This window comes from Rhamphochromis sp. 'chilingali', assembly GCF_963969265.1.
Source record: "Rhamphochromis sp. 'chilingali' genome assembly, chromosome: 13".
Taxonomy (NCBI): domain Eukaryota; kingdom Metazoa; phylum Chordata; class Actinopteri; order Cichliformes; family Cichlidae; genus Rhamphochromis; species Rhamphochromis sp. 'chilingali'.
The window spans coordinates 10,771,640-10,788,165 of NC_137940.1; the positions used below are offsets into that span (position 1 = coordinate 10,771,640).

General features: G+C 42.7%; 1 protein-coding gene across 1 annotated transcript in view; it reads right to left on the bottom strand.

Annotated features, from left to right (window-relative positions):
* Positions 1-1,498: 1,498 nt before the first annotated feature.
* The window catches only part of LOC308408203 (transcription factor COE3-like), a 102,549-nt gene continuing 87,521 nt past the window's right edge, over positions 1,499-16,526 (bottom strand). The window contains exons 7-11 of the mRNA XM_080900364.1: positions 14,309-14,374; positions 13,464-13,638; positions 9,521-9,703; positions 6,216-6,305; positions 1,499-4,078 (exon numbers count right to left, since the gene is read on the bottom strand). Coding sequence (XP_080756490.1) covers positions 4,047-4,078; positions 6,216-6,305; positions 9,521-9,703; positions 13,464-13,638; positions 14,309-14,374 — 546 coding nt within the window. The 3' untranslated portion in view covers positions 1,499-4,046. The remainder of the gene's footprint in view (positions 4,079-6,215; positions 6,306-9,520; positions 9,704-13,463; positions 13,639-14,308; positions 14,375-16,526) is intronic.

Consider the following 16,526-nt stretch of genomic DNA (forward strand, 5'->3'; position numbering starts at 1 on the left):
GAGCCAAATGTAATCTTTATTAGATTGTTTCTGTACAAAAAGCACTGGATCACAGAGAAAAAAACCAAACAAACCAAAAAACAGAAGACATGCATTTATTTACAGCATGGCCAGAGACAGAAAAAGAAAAAACCTGGGGGTGATACCCCTGTTTGTATCCTAAAGACAACTAATTAAACATTGTGCTTTGATATACTTTGATGATATATTTAATATTTCACAAAAATGCAGTGCCTCTGCCCTCTTTCACATTGAAGTAAAACATAAAAAAGTCTATTTTTCAGTTTAAAACCCAGACGGTGGGAAGCGAGCTCGCTGCGACTGACAAAAAGAGAAAGAAAAGCTGCGAGCTGTTGGAGGGGACTGATCAGGGAGGTTGGCTCTGCTGCCTGGGCTTCATTAGTATCACTGATAAAGGGTCTTTCCCAAAGATGCTGAACAGATACCAGCAAAAAGCTAACGTGACAGCATCCGGGTGACACTGTGCAGAAACTGCTGGATTTGCATAAAGTCAGATGTTTAATCATTTGGACTTCAGATTCCTGCATCAACTCTGCTTTTAACATTCATAGAAATACAAATAAAATTTGTGTAAGTCTGAAGGTTCAGGTAGGTTCAAGCAGTTTGAAAAAAAAATGTTTCTTCTACCATCCTTAAACTACGCAAACACACCAAAAAGGAAAAACTGGAGAGCTTTACAGTTTTTATTACTTTATTCCGAGAACGTGTTAAATGTAAAGACAAATCGTGTCTCTGTAAAATAAGATGCAGTATAAACTGATTTTATTTTTTTCAACTTTGTTTTTGGTGTAAATTTGTAATGCTAATTTTATAATCGTAATACAAGCCGACAGATATCAAATTTATGCTCCTTCTAGTCACATGATCATGGAAGAAAAGTCACACTGTCAGTGTTTTGTATTGGGGGAAAAAATGTCAGAAATTTGAAATTTTTCATTTATCACAATCCAAAGATTCCAGATCTTTATGCCAAATTATTCATCTCACAGTCTCCTGGATCTCTCTGAAATATTCCCCAGATTGAATCTACTGATTCATGCTGAAGAACCTTATTTTTCTCCTTTGTTCACTGACACGACAGTTATATCTAACATGTTGTGTTCACGTACACAAAGTGACACTTTTCCAGATTTAAGTATGTATTTGACATAAGCCTTTTCCTCGATAGAAGTTTACGTTCTTTGGTATTTCCTTTACACTTTAGTTGTATTTTAATACATTTTACTAAACAAATAATAATCTAAAAATGGGGGCCACATTTTCAAAGCCCCCATCCAAAACTTGCATGTTTATGCGAATGAATTAACTTCAAAGTCATATTTGCTGTAAACACAAACGTGATATTTCATGTCCATATTCTCCAAAAAGTAAGAATTTTTTCAGCAATTTCACTTTTTTCAGTGTTTTGATCACATTTGACACAAAGATCTCGTAGTTCTACTTTTCTATTGGGGTAATTTCTTGTAGTTAACAGATGTTAAATCACAAAACGACTCCAGTCTCCAGTTTTTCTTCTCTTTGGTGAAGGAATAAACTTCTACACTTTGTAATTTGGCAGTTTTAACACTTCTCAGACATCAGTATCTGACGGTTAGCTTCTACAGTTGAGCATCTTTTGTATATTTCAGGGGGAAACCTGAGGGACAAAGACATCAAATCAAGAAAGCAAACAAAAGTAACCTTTGATAATTGCTGTGGAACCAAAACTTTGTCGGAAAAAAGAAAGACTTTGTTTTTAAGCGTGGTCGGTCGTAAGGCATCAAACTTAAGTCTTGGTTCTTTACATTTTTTTTAACTTTTGCCACAGCAGCGCGGGCGATGAGCTTGCATTTCAGTACAGGAGAGCAGTTGCATAAGTAAATGATCCAGATTGTGTGCAACGACGAGAACAGCACCATCGGCAACAACACCAACATCGATGGACGTTTCCTTGAGATCGGTGACCCTAAAAAACTTGGTTTGAAACTCTTCGCCGTGTTTTGAAACCGTACAGTCAATATCAGCAAAAAAAATACAACACAAAGACGAGGGTCAGGTCGAATATTCAGATGGATAAAATGCTGACTTCTAAACACCAAACCGCCCCCCTCAAAAAACGAGTGCTGGGATATTATGACATTATAAGTCTCTGAGATATAAAAATTTCACATGACGAGGATTTTTGCCATTTCAGGATGGCAGGAGAAAAAAAAACATATTGGTGCATATCGCTCTAGTTTTCATCTTTTTTCTTTTTTTTTCCACTTTTAGCTTTTTTCTTTTTTGCTAAGATACATTGCTCTTATTAAGTGCCCCAACAAAAAAAAATAGTGCATTAAGAAATAACCATGATTATACATTTCACAATAATACACAAAAGACGAGAAGAACCAGGGGAAACAAACGATGCTGTTTACAAAAAGTTAAATATCGGAAAAGCGTTTTTATACAAAAGTGATGAAAGCGTCGTTTTACGTCCTGCTTTCAAAAACAGGGTGACCGTGTCGTGAGTTTTTTTTGTTTTGTTTTACAAAAGGGTTAATTCTTCCCACTTGTTCACTCTTTTTACAATATCTAAAAGGTATTAAGACATCAAATGTGTTTACATATATATTTGAGACTATCATTCAGGCCTAAATCACAAAAGAACTCCCCAAAACATACTTTATAAATACATATAAAATAAGCACAATCAGAAGAATAACAAGAAAATCTGGTACCTAAATGTGATTAAAACTGCTGCAAGCTTTTTCTGGTTAAAATCTACCACTCGACACACCTGCAAAAACAGAACTATTGTACTGGATTTCAAAATGAGACATCCAAAAGAAAAGAAAAAGAAAAGCTGAAAACGCTGGGCTGCCTCAACGTGTTACGGACAAATGTTAGTGGAACATTTGCTCGTCTCTCTTCGGCAGGATGCTTCATTCTTTCCTTAGCTTACAAAATTACTGCACTTTCCTCCTTTTTAGATTATGAGACACAAACATTGTTAAAAGCTATGGTACAGAAAGTAAAACGCGCTGAGACGTGAGATTCATCGGGGGCTTTAAGGACTCTGGTCCTGGGGGAGGGGCTTGTTGGGGGTTTCTGATTGAAAACCGTCTGACGGTTCTTCCAAGTTTGAAAAATGATTACTTCCTGATTTCCGGACTCGGTCCGACTCAGGGTCAGTGTCCACTGAGAGCTTTTGTTCTAGTGAGAACCAATCAGATCTGCAGCTGAAAACAGAGAAGCTCTTTTCTGCCTTTCTTTATATTTTAAAAATATTTTTATATTGTGTTGACCAAAGTTTTAGATGAGGTAGGGTTACTATTTACTGGCAAATTACCCGCTAATTTGTTTAGATTAGCTAAAAAGCACTTGGTGCTGCCCCTCTGTAGGCTTCCAAAAGACAGCCAATCAGAAGAAAAGTAAGCTTTTCGGGGAGGGGGTCAAACTGAGCTGCCTGGATAACATTACAAGGATTTTTTAGCTAAAAATTAACAGAGATTTGGTGATTTTTATTTATTATTTTTTTACAGTAATCACCAGCATTTTCAGTTTGAACAAAGCGAGGTATTTGAAGATGACACCATCCACTCGGCTGATTTTTTTTTTTCACGATATGATGATTAGCTTAGAACAGATGCTCCCAGTGGACACGCCTACTTCCTGTCTCACAGTGGTTCGAACTGATCTGAGATCTGTTCAGCCTCCACAGACTTCTCAAGTCAAAGTAACCTGTTTAATATCTCAGCACAACATGCAGTACTGCAGACACCTTTCATCCACCCACAGTTCACGCTGAGCGAGCGCTGCCTCCGCCCGCAGCCACTGCAGACGTTTCCTGTTCCGGGTTCGTAAACGCCTGCCGGTGGTGTCTGCAACGGCTGCAGGAAGAAGCGACGTCCTCGGCTGATGGTGACTGAATTGTTGAAGTTCTTCGGGTTCGGACTCTGGGTCAGACGGGTCGGTCTAAAGGATGATGGGAAGGACGTTGTTGTGGCGTTTCAGGCTGGGGGAGGGTTGTGGGGAGTCTGACGGTACCTGGCTGAGAGTCCTCCTCACATGGGGGGCACGATGAGACCTGCCATGGCTGAAACAACACAGAATGAGTCAGATCTCATGTTTCGTGATGCTCGCTGAGCATTTCAGGCTACGTCCACGCATACACTGGATTTTTCAGTTTGATTGGAAAAATGTCTCCATCTGTCGTGAAAATGCAAAGCGCTGCCAAACTGCAGAGGTGGGAAGTAACAAAGTACAAATACTTCGTTAATGTACTTAAGTAGAATTTTCAGCTATCTGTATTTTACCTGTGCAGTTTTTTTCTTTTACTCCCTACATTTATAAACAGATACCTGTGCTTTCTTCCTCACATTTTCAAAACAAGCTTTTGAGCGTTTTTATTTCACGTCACTGCGGCCTTCCCAACATCAAACCAATTTGAGCCTAAACAGAAACACATGAGAGTCACTCCTGTTCGTTTATTAATCACCAGGAGATGTTGCATAAAAACAGACGATAGAAGCAAAACTGTTTCTCCTTGTTTTGAGAGCTAACTTCACTCAGAGATGGAGAAAGATAAAAAAGGCAGGACAGGAGAGGAAGGCGAGAGCTTAGATTTAAAGAAAGGACTGCTCATTTAAAGCTCACAAGTAAGTCCTCACATTTTTAAATCACATATTGGGTCTGTACATGTGATATTATGTTGTTTCATATTGTGAGACATGCAAAACAAACTGAGAGAGACTGTTATTTAAAGGCTGCATGAAAATCCTCTGCAGGTTAGTGCAGGATAAACAGGTTAGTTTGTTGTACTGTGATGGATTTAAATCAGAAAATCGACTCAAGCTCTGAATAGAAATTATTGTGAGTTATGAATCTTTCCCCCACGCTGAGCCATTACAGACAGTTTTAGGGTTGCTCCACCTGCTGAATCCACTTTAACCCCTGACTGTCGCCCTCTACAATGTAGCAACAGGACACAGAGCTATGTTTGGTTTCCTTATTTTTCTCTTCATGTTCTGCTGATGTGATTCAAGCTGAGAATATTCGTGAGAATTAAAATGTTTGAATGAAATAAAGTCTGTACTCCCATCTACTGACATTATTTTATTATTATGTTAAAACAGCACAAGGTTCAATTAGCTTTCCACAAATATAGAAACGTCCTCCAAAAAGCTACTTTTTACTCTGAGTACATTTCAGAGCCGCTACCTTTTTACTTTTACTGGAGTACAGAACTTGAATCAGTACTTCAACTTTTACTGGAGTACTTTTTAACACTAGTATCTTTTTTTCTACTTAAGTACAGACTATCTTTACGTTTGCCACTTCTGCCTAACTGTGAAGAAATGTTAGCCAATCAAAAACCCACAAACATGGCGCACAGTTTGATATCAAAACAGGAGATAAAGGTGCACGCTGCTGATGCTGTGAGGCGAATTCAAAAAGTCCTTTTTTAGCTGAGTACATGCGGATGCAGCCTCAGTTTTTCTAAAATTCTACTTTACTGTACTTTAACATAACAATGTTTTATCATGAAAGTTTTTTACTGTTCAAGCTGCCCACTCAGAAATATTTAAAACGTCTTGGTGATTATAACTGTGGATATTACAAGACCTAAAATATGTTTTTTCATGAAGAGTGAAAAAACCTCCAGTTTTAAATAAAAACGCCTTCCTGAGAGGCACATCGAAAAGATTTAAGATACGTCTCGTGTAAACAGATCTCTGGAATAATTAGGGTTCATTTAACACACTCGCACAAAATATGCATTTGCTGTTAAAGTCTTTCTGTGAAGCGCTGAAAGGTTAAATAAAATCAGTTAAATGCCTGCGTTGTAAAAGTATTTGGATAAAGCTGAGAGATGATGTTGAAATAAAGACAGATCTACGACGGATTCTTGGACTTCACTGAGCCAAATAAAAGCTAAAGAATAGGACTCGGTTATGGGGGGAAATACTTTGCAGGGTGAAATTTGCAGCGGTATTAACTATAAAAGAAAAATGCTCAAGTTTAAGCTCCAAATTCCCCAAAATGCCAGAAGTTATGGATCAACTTTGACCTCCAAGTGTGTGAAAGCAGGAATCAACACGCAACACAGAAAGAGTCCTTCTCATACAGCGGCGCCGCGTGGACATCCACCTGCGTGTCCTGATGGGACACGAGCAGGAGGACAGCAGGGGGCGGGGGTGCTGACAGGCGGGACGGGGGGGTGGGATGCTCACCCTGGAGGTTGCTGCCATTGGTGGTGGTGCAGGTGGGGGGCGGGGAGGTCTGTGGCCGCACGACAGGGGCGAAGGCGCTCTTCTGTTTGACTGCAGAAACCATATGGACAGGAGAGAATGAATAAGGGCCTATGGAAGTAGACGAAGAGGAGGAGGAGGTGAGGAAGACAAGGGAAGGAGGAGTAGGAAGGTGTGGGGAGGGGGTCCTACAGAAGGAGGACGTGACGGTAACGAGCAGGCAAACAGACAGGAGGTGAGCGATCGGACGGAGATGAGGCGAATCATGCAGGGAGGAGGAGGAGGATGATGAAGAGGAGGGTGAGGAGGAGGAAGAATGGGTCCCTGCCTCAGATCGGGCCGAGGTCTGCAGGAACAAACATGCTCCGAGCACAAACAGCTGCACATCTGGCAAAGTTGATCCATAACTTGAAGGACTTGTTTGGAATAAACCAACCTGAGAGCAGCAGCAGCAGCTTCATCCGCGCACGCTGCACAGGTGTGTGTGTGTGTGTGTGTGTGTGTGTGTGTGTGTGTGTGTGTGTGTGTGTGTGTGTGTGTGAGAGAGAAGGCAGGTGTCTAACATCGTGCGGTAAATTGACTTTTTTCCTTTTTAATAAATCACCCACTCATTTACTCTTCGTGTGTCTTTAGGCGAACAGCTTTGAATTTTCCTGCTGCTTCTACAGCTGACTCCCGATTAAAGGAACAGTTCAACATTTTCAGAGACGCTCTTATTGATCATCATCTATCGGTGGTCAGTGCAGAGCCGGAGCTGTCCATCAGTGATGACTTGAGCTTGACATCTGTTCTTTGGAAGTTTTCCGGAAGCAACCTGAGCAGACCCGGCGTTTAAACCAAACAGAGCCAAAGTACGAGTAAACTCCTGAAGCCTTCAGTCACGACTTCTTCAGGAGACTTGTCACATGTATTTGCTGCTAAGGTGCTTTCTCCTTTTAATTTTTATTACATTTTTAATATTTTGCTCATCTCCGGCTCTTTAAAGTCACCTCCTCCTGATTTACTCATTTGAGTATTTCGTTCCTCTGAATCTTTAAAGTAGTCTTTAAACTGAAGATGTGACTTTAGAGTTCAGAAGCTTTCCGGGAAAATCGTGAGGATATGACGTTAATGTGGTCGGACGACTAAAAGTGCACTCTGTCAAACAAGCATGACGTAATGTGACGTTTAACTTAATGCTAAGCTGACCACATCTGGACTCTCCACTGCAGGTTTGAAATCAGCCGCCATCTCTGCAGTCGAGACTCTGAAATGTATCTTAACAGTGGATGTGTTGCTACCCCAAAGGTCACCGTGAAATACTGAAATTTCCAGTAAAATCTCAGACACGACCCTGAAGTTACAAACAGCAGATGGCTCCAGCTCTGAGCTGAATACATAATCATCAGCGGATTAATTTCCGTCTCTGAAACGCAGAGTTTTGAGCGCATCTGTCCAAATGTTGAGCTGTTCCTTTAAGAGCTTCCACAGAGTTTATGGACCACAGTGTGTCTGTAATGATTCAAGGACAGCATTTGAACATGGAACTGTAAAATGAAGCGGGGGAATGTAAATGTGATTTATCACTTCATGCCAACAAGCATCAGTCTGTCCTGGATCGCTGCTTCTTTCTCCTCACATTTCCTCCTCCTTGGCTCCTTGTTGTTTTTCCGTTCCTTTTTCTCCAGCTGATATTAATGGATTCGGCCCAAAGCGTGAATGCATGAATGCATGAAGGATGCGGTGAGGGTGTTAGTGGGGTTAGTGGAGGAGGTGGAGGGGATGGGTGAGGAGGAGTATGGACAGGGGGACAGTCAGAGGAGGGAAGGAGGAGGTGAACAATGCGTGGCAGTGTTAAGTCCACACACACGCACACACAAACACTCAGACCCTCGGCGGCGGGAAACTGTAGCTCAGCCAGGCGAGATGTGAGCCCACCTTTTGTTTAGTCGCCAGGGACGACAACATCACCTGGCAAGGAGACGCATTTTGAGCTCACTACCTTCTAAACGAGTCTCGCTGAGACTTGCTGAGCTCTTTGATACAGAAGCCAAAACAATGGAGCGCTCCCCGCGGGCGAGTTTAGTCTCCAAAACACACCTGCGCCTTCTACGCTGCTGCTCCGACTCCAGGCATGTTAATCAGCGCCGAGTGTAAAGTTTGACGAACAACACGGCCGACTCAGAAGCATCGACTCGTCTCCTGCAGCGGGAAATGCTTCACTTTTGTTTGCTCGTATTGCTCTGTGCACAACGCCATCATCAATCTGCCATCAAGTCGTTTTATTTTCAGCATCGCGAATCCATATACAGAGTATATCATCAGTACTACGAAGCCCAGTACACTGGGTAATGTGGTGTCAAGCTAGGTACCAACACTCAACAGCTCTTGGTATCTTGGTCACGTTCACGCTTGATACGGATCCTTTGGCCTTTTACTAACATTTTAAAGCTGTTAGCCAAATCACTGCTCATAATTACTCTGGATTTCATTAAAATATGATGCCTCCACCGAGGCATAAGACAAGATGAAGGAACGTTTTTAGTGCTGTTGTTTTTCTTCTCTCTCTCAGCAAGATAAAAGCAAACCAGACCAGTGGGTGGAGACGTGGGCTAAAGGTGAGGGAAGAAATTCTGGTTCAGATCCAATTTTATAAAATTAAAACATCGGCCTTGCTGAGAACATTTTCCCAGGCTAGTCCATAATAATCATAGGTGCTTTCAGTGGTTAACGGGCTCCTGAGTCCCTTAAAATACCTAAATATGCCGACCCTAAACCCCTACTTGGCTGAGAATAACTTCAGTTATTCTAATTCCTGTGCTTACTGTAAAGTTTTCAAACTTTTCCTTCTGGTTCTTCATGCTACTTGGATACTTAAGCCTCCGTTATTGCTTCACCCAACACTTCCAACATCTCCTTAAGCCGCTACCTTCACATGCAACTACATGGACCAATACAGCTTCAACTCCCATCACTTCATTACATGGACTTAATCGTTTTAATGACTCAACTGCCACTCCACCGTCAAGTTCAATTCAAACATCAGCCAGCAGCAGAGCATCAACATAAACGAGCAGCGTCCATAGCTTTAATGCAGGTTTTGGTAACGTGGCATCAAATGCAGATTTAAGCAGGAAGCACAGATTTCTTTTTTAATCGGTATTTGGAGCATCAGGAACAGCGCTGTGTGTTTTGGAGCATAAATACGTCTGATTTTAGCCACAGTTGTAAATGATCCCTCCTGCTGACTGCCTCCTGGATGGATGAGGTTTGGTTTCGTTAATGCGATATGTAAGCGTATTACTCACTTGCGTAAGCGGAGTTGGCGGTGGAGCCGTTGAGGAAGCTGGGGGATCCAGGTACGCCCAGGTTGGTCATCCCCGCCCCGTATCCGTTCATGGTGGACGTGATGGTGTTGTAGTTGGACTGCTGAGGCGTGGAGCTCGGCACGTAGCCGCGAGGAGACACGCTGTTTGAGTTACGGGAATAGCCTAAGAGGAGGAAGAAGTACTCTTCATCATGTGTCCATACGCTGACTTCAGTGTTTGGATAGATAATCAATCATCTCTCATCATTACGTCATAATTAAGAAATGAATCTTTACTTTAAGACTGTGAAATTCAAAAAACATTTACTTGATGTGACGACTTCCAAGAGTAACTGTCACTCTAAATTTCTCACAGTTTGATTGAACTGGACCCACGCTGTGCATTTCCAGCTCCAAATTTGTTATTCTGTGACTACAGTAGCTTTGCATGATTCCCAGCAGTTGGTGCGGTGCCTCAATTAATGTTCATTTAGCCCCTTCTCCTTTAAACTGTGTAGGATGAAGTAGATATAATTATTCAAAATGTTTACAACAAAATGTTATCGGGTTTTAACTCCATTAATCATCTCATGACCTTCTTGATTGATCGGGTGACCCTTTGGTCGAGAACCACTAAACCAGCAGACAAATTACTAAAGTAGTGAGTTCACTGTGAAATCTGTCTTTTAATTGCAAAGACAACGTTTTGTACAGCCTCTCTCCGCCCCAACCTCCTCCTTCTGACTCAGCCCACCTGAGCATGAGACGTTTTTATTTATTCGTTTTTCTCAAATGCAAAAACACAGTCGAAGCCCTGTAAGGGCAAACCAGGCTGACAGGTAGAGATATGAAACTGAAAAGCAGTATTCATCACCAAGAAGATCTTGATAATGATCTTGTAAAATTATTCAGAATAAACAAACAGAATACAAAACTAATATCTTTTTTAACCCAGGAATGTAAATGTTTGGTGGTCTAAAACTGGTTTGACAAAAGGCCAACTCACATAGTAAGAAAACCTACAAATTACCCTACATTTTGCTGACCTCCTCACTGTGACCTCAGCAGTGACATCATCGCGCCTGTCACTGCTGGTCTCCTGTTATGAAGAGCTCGCCTCCCTGCAGGCGAGGTCTGCCCTTCATCTGTCACCTGACTCCTGCTTTTTACTTACCTCTGGTCTCCCTTCTCTCCCCTCTCACCCCCCCATGCTCCCACTGATTGACCCTCATCCAAGATGCATTGAATACCAATGTTCCCGCAGCACAGAGCCTGACCTCTGACCCCCTCGCGAGGCTCCACAGTTCCCACCGACCTCGGGACGAGCTCACTTAGCAGAGCTAACAGAGTGCCAAGTAGCACATTACGCCCTCTCTCTCGCCTCACCCTCCACCCTCTTTCCCTTTCCCCCAACTTCCCATTTCGGGCCAACGCAATTCCCAGCAGGAGCGGCTGATGGAGCGCTGCCCAGGGACAAGGGCGAGGAGAGGCGGCGATGGGAAACACATGTGGAGTAGCAGAGTGCAGGGAGCGGCCGAGCACTCAGAGTAAATGTAAGGATTGTTCTGTAATAAAAAAAATAATGCCTTAACAAATGGACTGAGTGTTGGGTGGTGTTTGTCTTGGTGCGTTCCCTCTCCCTATCCATTTCGCCACAGCAGCGTGGGAAGCAGATCGGATGCAGGTCACATCCTGCGCGCTCATTCACACCGAAGCCTGAAACGTGTTTGCTGCAGAGCAGTGCAGATGAGCTGGTTAACGGACAGTTTGGATTTCACTGTTTAATGACAAAAATTAACGACTAGAAAAGCTCTTTCAGAGTTAATAAACTTTTTTATCAGTTAAAAATTTATTTATATACTGTTTTTGTCACTTTAACGGATTTAAGCTCTATATTTTTAATTTCTTTGCCTTCTGTATAAACCGATGACAGTTCTCTGTCTAAAATCAGAAAACTCCTGCTGCTACTCTACTGTATGTACTGTAATTATACTAGTTTAAATAACATATGTATCAGATATCTGAGTATTAGTGTACTGACAACAAAAATCATCAGGTAGTGCCTCTATGATAGCAATAATGTTAGGAAGCAAGCTAAGCCTAGCCAGCTAGCTGTAATTTAGCAATGCAGCAAGAATATGTTGCTGGTAAAATTGTAGCATTCACTAATTTTTAAATTAAAACAACCAGTTCAATCAATGTCTGAGAGTTAGCAAACTTCATTTACTAAGGACAGCATTTTGCTATGCTGGATAGCTAGTAGTTTGTCCTCTTTTTATGACTCAAATGCTCTGTGACTGCCAAAATTCCTGATTAGACAAAACTCAATTTCTTCTGGCTAGAGTTAGCTAATTTTAGTACTAACCAAAGCAGAAAAACTACTTGCTAGCCAACATATCACTTAACAGTTAGCTAACTTTAACCTGCTTCCTCACTAACACTATGGAGCCACATCAGTGCTAGTTCCTGTCCTTACTCTGTGTTCTGCTGGGAAATAGTCGTTTGATAGCATTAGCAGTTAGTGGACTATTTTTAAGCTAACATTAGCTGCTGTTGTTTATGGCTAGTAGTACAAGGGCGACAGGTATTCAGGGAATTTACTTGGAAGTGAGAATACACATCTTCAAAAACAATTAAGCCTTATCCATGATTCTGTAAGCGTTACATGCAAAGTTATAAAGAAGGCTGAAAGTGGGCAGGTAAGTAAAAACATGTTTTTGGGGGTATTTTTCCTGGTATCAGGCTTCCCTCGTGACCCCATAAACTCTGACAAAGACAGACTCCAGAGGAAAAAGCCTTCATCCTGCAGGACGATGACATGATGCTGAGCAGGCCGAGCTGAATTGGAGCTGTAAATTACCTGCCTCGTCCGCCTGATAAGGTCTGGGCTCGAGAGCTGCTGTTTTTATTAATGTTTTAATCACGGTGGATAATTGCAAGGGGCACACAGAGCCATTTCATACTTCATAACAGCGGGGAGGACGGCATTAGATCCTCGGTGTAATGTTTCCGACTGGACCACAGTTATGAATTTTCAGCATGGCTGCTACCTCGTTTCCCATGACCTCATAGATTCCTGTAAGGTGTTCGCTGCGGGGCCGATGGGAAAACCAGGCCACGGTTTGTGGTCGAAGTGGAGGGGGGGTGTCCGGGGAGTAAAAGCAGCTCGATCTGCTTCCTGTCGACGCGCTCACAAGCTGTTTGCTGCATGTTTTCCTGAGCGTTCCTGACAGAAGCAGAACTGACTGCTGAAAGGAAACACTGAGGATAACAAACCCACAGAGCTACAGTGGAAACACCACCGAACGTATCTGCTAACAAGAACTGAGATATATCAGATTTCCACTGACGTCCAAAAACTTGTAGAAACACTTCAGTGAACGTGCTCTTGTTTATTTTGACTGTGTCTGATAGCAGGTACTAAAACAATAAACATGAATTCATGTGCTGCTGAAAATAGTCTGTAAAAATAACTTTGTGGAGCCCTTTGGTAATCTATGGACGCTTGCATCCACTCAAACTAAAATGTGTGGTTTTATAACTGAAAGAGATGTGTGAACTTGAACCCTACATGGAAGTCATACATTGTTTCATGAACTCTAGTGAAGTATCCTGTAGGACTCTACAGAAATTCAATGACGTCCAGTGAACTTTCCTGACGTCCACTAAACCACTCCAGTCTACTGGACTCTTCTAAAGACTCTTTTTAACTCTCAGACTCTCAATAAAGTTGGACCCTAAAAACGTTTGTTGGACTTTACTTAACGATACTAAACTCCCTGTCCCTGCTGGATTCTAGTGGACAGTCAACCCTGCTGGTCAACAAAGTCTACTTGGCCTCCATTTGTCTTTAATGCAGTCTACTGAGCACACTTGTGATGCGGCGTAAACCATGAGGCCTCCACCCCCTCCCTAGAGGATCATGGGTAGCAGCGCGCTCTCACCTTGGTCGGCCTGCGAGGCCTCGGAGATGTTGACGGCGAGCTGACTGCTGAATGAGTTCACTCCCATCATCCCCGAGTGAGCGGCTGAGCCAGTGAGCGACGGCAGCTGGTTGTGACTGCGAGGGACGCTGTAGAGCGCCTCGGTGAGGTCGGCCGCTCGCTTCAGGATGATTTCCTGCGAGGAGAGGGGAGGACGGGACATTATTTTGTAAGAGTTACTGTTGGCATGAAAATGTTGGAAAGCAGTGAATCTCAGTTCTGCGGTTCCCACCAGTGAACTAAATTTAGAGTTCACGGGACGTATGATGATGTTGAAGTTTGACATTTTTTGAATCTCTTGTTTTTATGTCATATTGAAGTGTGAGCAACGTAAATAGTCACTGAAAAATTTAGTAAAACCCCACATGGATGTTTGCGCTTCAGTAGAAGGTGATTGTCTGGACATATATATACAAAAAGATTAGAACTCACACATTGGAGAACAAAATAGTTGCGAAGTGCTTGGAGTGAGTGATGAGGGTTACCCAGAGTGAGGTGATTGGTGAGGTGGGTGGGCAGGGGTGAGGTGTGGGGGGACAGCATTAGTTAATTGTCTGAATGGCCCAGGGGAAGCTGTCAGTGTAGTAAATGCAGGGATTCTGTTAGACGTATGAAGTCTAACACAGTTTTTCATTCAGGAGTCTGGGATTTCTGTCCTCTGTTAGAGCCTCACTATTACATTTTTCTTATCATTACTCATCATTTATTTCTGAGATATATCCTGAGGTTTGTGATGGGATGTTTCACTGATCCTCATGTGTTTGAGTTTGAAGAGGCCAAAGGTCAAAGTGAAGGTGCTCCCTCACCTGGTTATTGTGCGGCATCCCGTACAGAGCTTCCACCAGGTCGGCCGCTCGCTTCAGCAGCACTTCCTGAAAAAAGACAAAAAAGGGAGGTTTAACAGAAAACACAACACAAGGACGACAGAAGAAGAATCAGCAGGAAGCCATATTCTCACACACACACATTTTCCATTCAGCCCACAGGAGAGGAAGCGTCCAATCTGAGAGTCTGGGTTTAATAATGTGACTGATAAACAAGTGAATACAAACACAAGAAGAGGGGGTGATGGGTAAAAAAAAAAGGAAAGGAAGGAAAGAACCAAAAAAGAGAAATAAAATAAGGAATGAGAAAAGGAGACAGGAGAAAGAAAGGAATACAGGATGGAAAAAGGAAGAAAAAATTACAAAAGGAAACAAGGAAAGAAATAAGGGATAAGGGGAAGGAAATTAAACAAAATGAAGGGAACATTAGGGAAAATTAAAGTCAGAAAAAAATGCAAGTAAAAACATTTAAATGGACAGGGATAAATAAATGATATCAACAGAAGGAAACAAGGAACAGGAAAGGAAACAAGGGGGGAGGAAGAAACAGAGAAGGGATGGAAAGAAACAAGGAAAGGTGAGGAAACAAGAAAAACCATTAATGAAAGAAAGAATGCAGGAAGGAAGGAAGTGAGGAAGGGAAATATAAAGGTAAAAGGTGAAATAAGGAAACAAGGGAGGAAAAAAGGTGATGTAAACAAAGCGCTGAATGGAGACACAGGAAAGCCTGAGGATGATCAGCTGACAGAGGGAGGAGGAGGTGTGGAGTCCCAGAGGAGCAGCAGTGGGGAGGTGGAGGCCTCTGCTGGATCTCCCTGAGGTATTACAGCAGGAGAGGGAGAGAGGGAGGCTTGTTTTTCACGTGAAGTGATGAAGGAAGAGGAGGAGGAGGTGACGGCTGCCACTCTCTAGGTTCAGCCATCAGAGCTCCGACCGCACTGCAGACGCTGTTCCCGAAAGTTCGAGGCAGCGAGGAAACTGACGGGAACTGACGTCAACTTGAGATTCGGCCCCGTGCGCCTCCCCCGGCCCCCCGACCCTGAACCTACACCCCTCTCTGAAAGGTTCGCTGACATCAGCACGTCACAGGTTTCCTTCACTTTTGTTCTGTCGTCTCCTTTTCCCTCCTGTCTTTCCTTCCTTGCTTTTATCCTTTCATCAGTTATTATTTCCTTTTTTGCCCTTTCCATTTCTTCACTGTTTCTAGTATATTTGATTTTCTTTGAGACTTCTACATCAACAGTGAGACTTTTTTCCCCACAACAAATATAAATAAATTGTAAAAAAAAACAAAAAAACACAAATATAATACAAATAAAAACTCATATATGCAAATGAATAGTTAATAATTATTTTTTAATTTGTCATCGAGTCATCATGGTTCAGGCTTTAAAAGGTTAAAGAGCAGCTTAATGGCAGCGTCTGATGCCCTCAGCAGGCTTCCTGAAACTGGCCAATGAGAACAAATACAAACATTTCATGCATTGAACTAAAGTGAATGAAGCTTCCTGGCGTTCGTCTGGCATGTCAACGGATCGGTGTACTTCCTGGACCTCTGGTTATTTTTTCTTGAGGCTGAAATTTGTCGATTTGTTGTTCAGCAGCATTAAACTGTCCCTCCACAGAGCAGCGGTGCAGCTCTAATATGAAGTAAAGGAGTGCGAGAGCTCCTTCCACCTGTGATTATGAATGTGCGGCTGACCCTGAACCGCATCTTTGAACTCAGCATTAGAGATTCTGCTGCTGTCGAAGCCGCTGAGGAGAAACGTTTCCCTCGTCTCGCAGCTGTCGGCACGAATCACTCCTGCCGCTCAAATCTGCGCCTTCTTATTTCTGTCGAGTTTCACTGCAGAACGCAGAGATTAAAGGGGATTTCTACTTTGGATTCTACTGATTTTTTTTTTATTGCATTTTAACTTTCTGCTGGAGCCGCAGCTTCTAAACAAAAACGTCTCCAGAGACGCACTTTGTGTTCCCTCCCTGGCCAATCAGAGCGCTTCCTCTGAGTTGGCAGCGAACCGGCCTTTGACACACGAAGGTCTCCGTTTCCCACGACAGGCGATGACCTCGGGGGCAACGGTCCAGCACGCGGACGCTTTTTTCCTTGACCTGAAGCTTGAACGTTGAAGTGAACGCATCACTGTTTGTTTACACCAGAATCAGCTGTTTGATGAGCTCTGCTCGTTCTTCTCTTTGCTCC